The sequence below is a fragment of the Pistacia vera genome, unplaced genomic scaffold, assembly GCF_008641045.1.
Source record: "Pistacia vera cultivar Batoury unplaced genomic scaffold, PisVer_v2 Contig740, whole genome shotgun sequence".
Lineage (NCBI taxonomy): Eukaryota > Viridiplantae > Streptophyta > Magnoliopsida > Sapindales > Anacardiaceae > Pistacia > Pistacia vera.
The window spans coordinates 128,383-135,139 of record NW_022196602.1 but is presented as its reverse complement, the minus strand read 5'-3'; the positions used below and the strand labels follow the sequence as shown (position 1 = coordinate 135,139).

The following is a 6,757-nucleotide window of genomic DNA, read 5'->3' as shown; positions in this document are numbered from 1 at the left end:
TTGAAATAACATGATACACCAAAACAGAGCGTCAATTACTCAATTTCAGTTCCCCATCCCAGTTGCCCTAAATCCCAAATCGCAATCAAAGACCCCCAAATCGCGAACCAGACACTCTGAAATCGGTAATCTCCTAGAAATGTTATTTGTATATATTCAAAACTGTTTTTTAATTTTGTAAGGTAATATACATTTTGTAATGTTCGAAACTGTCATGGTTAATTCAACATTGGATGTAAATATGAAATGTTGTACACAGGCAGATTGCTGTAAAAAAAGGGAACTTGGCTCGATCAAACCCGGATAAATGGTGGTTTGATCGAGCCTTATCGAGCTCGCGAGCCCTTATAGAGCTCGAGCTCGATAAGGCTCGCAAGCTCGCTATCGAGCCGAGTCGAGCTCGACTCGAGCTCGAGTCTCAATTTTGAGGCTCGCCAGGCTCGAGCCTGAGCTCGAGACTGTTGTAAACGAGCCGAGCTCGATAAGCCAAAAGCTCAACTCGGCTTGGCTCGGCTCATTTACACCCCTAGTTCCAGGCTTCCTTGGAACCAAACTTTTTCCATATTGCTAGTTCACCAAACTCCTGGACCTTCACCTAAAACAGTTTTATCTATTCGGTTATATCGAACTAATGCATGAGATCAAACATGCGTCGATGAACCATCAGATTGATTTCCCAAACAATCCAAAATCACAACTATGTGGGCTGTATGGTATTTGTCTGAGTCAAAGGTTAGTTGAATTACCCAAATCATAACCAGGAACTTTTGTGGATTGCTTAAGAGTTTGGGTTTTCTGGGAATCCCCAACTTTAAGTTAAACTTGCAGGTAGTCCTATTAGGGAGATAACCTAACCAATGTTTCTCTATGCTTTCCCCAACCACAACTCATCGAACTTTGATTCTAACTAAATGACCAACCATAGTTCAACATTTCCATCTATATAAGCCTATTTGATATGAGTAACTCTTCAAGAAAACACATACTAGAATTTACCCATTGTTTATAAATTCCAGCTAGTGTTTTGTGCCTTCTGCTATTATCCAAAAATGGCTTTTTCTAAAGATTTTCTGGCTCTATGTTTGTTGATAGCGCTATCATTCTCCAGCATTGACATGAGCCTGGCAGCTCGCCATCTTTTGGACACACCGGCAGCTCCACCTCCATCATTAACGCTGCCTACAATTCCACCACTGCCGAAGGCCACATTACCTCCATTGCCCTCAGTGCCAACTTTGCCTCAGGCCACATTACCGCCATTGCCCTCGACTCCATTGCCAACACTGCCGACGCAACCAACTATTCCAAAGCCCACACTGCCACATTTGCCAAGCACCCAAATCCCATCTTTGCCACAACCTACATTGCCCACCATCCCCGCAACCCCTAAGGTTACACTGCCGCCATTGCCATCTACTCCTCTGCCCACAATCCCCACCATCCCAACAACAATACCAACCATTCCATTCCCCTCCCCACCCCCATCTAAATGAGCTAACAGCCCTTGAAATGCCACGGTTACCAGTTATTACCACCAGTTAGAATGTTTCTTGGATGTGTTTCAAGTCAGATACCGAGGGACCTGCCATGGCACAAGTGCGTTTCTGCTGGACTTGAGTTAGTCCATATATATTTGTTTTAGTCCATATATATTTGTTGTTTTGTGGATCAATTATTTCATTCTCATCCAGAGAATCTTAATTTATCTCTTTCTGTTCATTATTTATAGTAATGTATGGAGTATATTTTATTATGTATTAGTCTTACTCTTCTTGATACAGATGTTATAGTTCTCAAAACAAGCTCTTTTAAGGATATGGCCATGATTATGTCATGGATATAAATAATATTTTAATTTATGCTACATCTTCAAAATGTTTAAGGATGAACAAAAGTAGAAAAGCAGCACATAAGGCTGCAAGGAACCAGCAAATATCAAATGACCTGCAGGCACAAAGGCACTAACTCTAGTCCCAAACCAAACAGGAAAAAGCTAATCACTACAAAGATTTCATTTAATTTATAAAATTATCTTCAAATTCCAGATTCTCCATTGAAAGAACTAGTTACAAGAAAATGAATGCAACGTATATGCAATTAACGTTGGTAAAGTTGCTACTTCTGAACAAGAAAGTGAATATAACTGTATTTAGAAGTGAAAATATATTGGAGAACTGCTTATCTTCAATTCCAACTTGAAGCGTTTCTGTTCTAAGAAGAGAAATACTAGTAAACGCTATAAACTTAGAAGTTTTGCATCAATGGACAAAGCTGGCAGCCAAAATCCTTGAATAAGAAACTAGTAACATTGGCATTCAACTGAACATTCTGTTACAAAGACCAAAATCCTCATCTAAAGTTCTTGTCTTTCTCAATGGTCTACAAGGATCCAGTATTAATACATTTTGGTATGGAACTTCCATTTTAAAATTTTATGTACAACAATAAGATATCAGGTCAACAATCACCTTTTCAGAATTGATTAGTATCCCCCGGCTATTAATTTTACAGGGAATTTTACCGAAAATAGCCCCAAAACAACTTATTAGCAAATTCAAACCCCATGCATCAAAATTTTTTTCTCTAAAGCAGGGAAGCACATGTGCATACCCCTCCTGGACCAGTTCCCTTCATGAAGTTATTAGAAGTGTTGACAGTCTCTTTACTTGAGTATGACTAGTAAAGTCGGTCTCAGTGTTTATAGAAAACTGTATCTCGGCTACAATTGGCTTTGATGGCATCCTCCAAATTCTCAACCCGATCGAAATCAACTTTGAAAGTAACCATGGTGACTCCATCTTTACCAGTATCATAATCCTGCTTGATGTCCTCAACTTGAAACGATTGTAGCTGTAAAAATCAAAATGAGAGTCAAGTTAATGTTGAAATTACCATATGGAAGACATTATTAGAACTAGAAAAGACCACAAAAGGCAGCAATGAGAATGTAGCACATAAGAATGCCATATTTGTTGGACAACTTAGGCAATAAGAATTCTATATCCCATGAAGGTTGGACAACATCTTAAGTTTTGCGGTACTTGTCGTCAATTCAGAGAAAAACTTAGCAAGAGCACAAAACAAGCTACAGAATATCAAAAAGAAGATCAAATTATGCTGTTAAGATTGAAACATGACAGGTTTAAAACTTATAGACCTCCACAATGAAAATAAAGCATGACTATCTAACAATGATAGCATAAACTAGAAAATCCTATTTAATTTTCTAGACAGTGGCATAAAAAATTCAAATCACAGTTAAGAGGAATGAGCTGCTTTAGGCCTGAAGTGAAGATCAAATTGATTTAATTTCATTGTCCACTTAAGTAATTTACCCGAGGCTTTTGGTTTTTGAAGGACCTGTATGAGCTAGTAATTAGTTAAGACATGGATCGTATGGGCATGGATGTAAGGTCGCAGCTTTCTGAAGGCGATTACCAAGACAAAGGCTAATCGCTCAATTTCTGGATACCTTGTTTTGGCATCCAGCAACTGTTTGCTAGTGTAATACATAGGCCATTGAATTTTGTTTTCTTCCCGAATAAGAGCTGCACTGATCATGTTGAGAGACGGATAGGTAGAGAAACAAGATTTCTTTGGGAAGTGGCTTAGACATAAGAGGTGGTTTTCCAAGATGCTCTTTTATGCTTTGGAAAGATTTCTCACATTCTGAAGTCCATTCAAATTTCTTATTAGCTTTGAGTACATTGAAGAATGGCAAACAACGATTTGCAGCTCTCGATATGAGATGACTAAAAGTCATTATCCTTCCATTCAAGCTTTGAACTTGCTTGGGTTTTGTAGGACTATTCATATCTAACAGAGCTTGGATTTTTTTGGGGTTGACTTCAATTGCCCGATGGTTAACCATGTACCCTAGGAATTTACTCGAGGCTACCCCAAATGAAGTTTCATTTTGTATTTTTTGAAGTGGATTAAGTTTCATTTTGTATTTTTTGAGTATGTTGAACATTTCTCAAAGGTGAGCTATGTGATCTAAAGCAACATGCGACTTAACCAACATGTCATTGACATAGATCTCCATTGTTTTCCTCTTATGCTCAGAAAGCATTCAGTTACCCTGGTGCTAGTACGTTGCTCCAACATTTTTCAGGCCGAAGGGCATGACTTTGTAGTAGTACAGCCCTCGATCTATAATGAACGAGGCATGTTCCTCGTTAGGCATGAACATCGGGATCTGGTTGTATCCCAAAAATGCATCCATGAAGCTTAACAACTCGTGCTCGGAAGTGGTATCTATGAGCTGGTCAATTCTGGGCAAGGGAAAACTGTCCTTTGGGCAAGCCTTCTTGAGATCCATGAAATCAATGCAAGTTTGTCATTTACCATTGGGTTTTTTTACCAAAACAGGATTGGTGACCCAACTAGGGTAATGAGCTTCTAGAATGAACTCAATTAAGAGGAGCTTATCCACCTCACTTTTGAGAGCCACATAGCACTCTAGGTCCATGGCCCTTCTTTTTTGGCGAATTGGCCTGATCTCACGATCGATGTTGAGTGCATGACAGATCCCAATCATGTCGATCTGTGTCCATGCAAAAATATCGATATTTTTTCTAACAAAGCTCGTTAAATTAGTTGCGAGCTGAGGTTTGAGATTACTGTCGATTCTCACCATAGGAGCTAGCTCATGCTCGTCGATAGGTACCTCAGACAGTATCTCTACTGGCCCACTGTGGGAATTCCCTCCTGAACACGAGGATCAATGTTATCCTCCACTAGGCCATGTTGTGGCTTCATCTTGCTGGTCACCACTGACTGCTATGTCTTGCCCTCGGACTTTCCTTTCCCGTTGCATGCAATCTTGATTGCTTGATTGTAGCGGTCGCGAGATTTACTTTGTGATCCCCTCACTTCCCCACACCCTGATGAAGTAGAGAACTTCATCTTCTGATGGTAGATAGAAGTGATGGCTTTTAAGGTACATAGTTGTGGTTGTCTACTGATGCCATTGAATGCAGAAGGGCAGTCCACTACCAGGAATTTCGTCATCTTGGTCACTTCGTGGGGATCGCCCAAAGTGATTGGAAGAGTTATCATTCCTCGAAGAGTTAGATGTTCCCCGGTAAACCCATAGAGAAGAGTGGCTACAGGCTGAAGGTATGTATCTTACAGCTTCATCTCCTCAAAGGCTTTTTGAAACAGGATATTCATGGCGCTCCCATTGTCTATCAACTTTTTGTGAACTTCGCATCTTCCTATCTTAGCAGCGATGACCAATGCATCAACATGAAGGTGATGCACTCGTCTCACATCTCTTTCAAAGAAGGTTATTTCTTCTTTTCTACGTTGTTTGTGAGGTCGCTGTTCCAGATTGAGAACAATGTAAGGCTCATATCAGGCTTCTCGGGCATACCGATCTTGTGCATGTCGAGTGATAATCATATTTTACACTATGATTTTGCATTGAATTTTGATAGGATTTAGGATATTTTCATACAATTTGGGCCATAATTGCTACCTAGTTCTATTAATTTGTCTTTGCAGGCCTAAACGATGATTTTGAGCATAATGACAGTTTTGAGCGTAAATTGTGTAACTTGAGATTGAAAACTTAGAATGACCTGAATTTAGAAGCTTTGGAAAGCTACGAAGAAGAGCTACAAGTCTTATGTTTTGGTTTTTTCCTAATTCTGACTAGACAAGGGTGAAAACTTGGCTTGAATTCGTGAAAAGTACGCTAGGAACTAAAGAAAAAACGTCTTTGGATGTGCTTCAGTATTTCTGCCATAACATGATATGTAGACCTCGGATTGTCCTGATTCTTGAACAAGTAGAAAGATAATTGAAAGGGATACAATTCATATTTTTAACACTTTTCCAGATTCAGAATCTATCATGCTCAAATTTGGCCCGAAATCCTCGTTGCGGCAAGGAAAAAGCTTCGCCGTGGTGAAACCTACATCAGCTGTAAAAATAAAACGACGCGTTTTGGCTTGCTAGGGCTTCATCCTTAAGAGAGAGAGGTATAAATTAGAGTGAAAAGGAAGAGAAAAGGGGACTTGGTTCGTCATTTGGAAGGCAACTCTTGGAAGGAAAAGAGTATTGAAGATTTGGGCTTCAAATTAGAGAAGATTTCTCCATCTTTTGCTTGTTTTTCAATGATGAATCTTGATTCAATTTATTTTTGTTATTTTATTTCGTTTTTGAGTATGAACTGAGTTGTTTAGCAAGGGTTTGATGTAATCTTGATACAATGATTCAAATTTATACGAATTGATTTACTTTGAGTTTTAATTTCATGATTGAGTGTTTATCTCTTTGTTTAATAACTTTTGGATGCTTGATCACCATTCAAATGTGTGTTGTTCACAATGAGACTGAGAAGTGATTTGTGATTGTGCCTCTTGGGATAAATACCATAGATTAGCAAACGCTAGAGATAGGTTTAGCGATCTATGAAATCTAGATAGAATTCCACAAAGCTTAAAATCCTTTGAACTATTAATCTTAATTTTGTTGGGTGCGGAAGCTTAATAGGGATAAGTAGGGAAATGTAGCCTGAGAAGGTATGTTTTACAACTTAGGGAATTCGATTTTCAATCAAGGAATTAGAACTTGGGTAATAGATTCTATGATTTGGGTTAGCGTATCTAGGTGAAATCAACACCCTAGCATTTTTTAGCATTGTTTAATTAGTTAAGTTGTTGGGTTTTGCTTTAATTTCATTATCATTCATTTATATTTTGTTAATTTGTATTTAGTTTGTTAATTTTCCATCAATCCAATTTATTGT

General features: G+C 38.6%; 1 protein-coding gene across 1 annotated transcript; it reads left to right on the top strand.

Moving 5' to 3' along the window:
• The first annotated feature begins 1,049 nt into the window (after positions 1 to 1,049).
• On the top strand, positions 1,050 to 1,493 carry LOC116115457 (protein PELPK1-like). Its single transcript, XM_031401611.1, has one exon. The coding sequence runs from the start codon at positions 1,050 to 1,052 to the stop codon at positions 1,491 to 1,493; it is 444 nt and encodes a 147-aa protein (XP_031257471.1).
• The last annotated feature ends 5,264 nt before the right edge of the window (positions 1,494 to 6,757 follow it).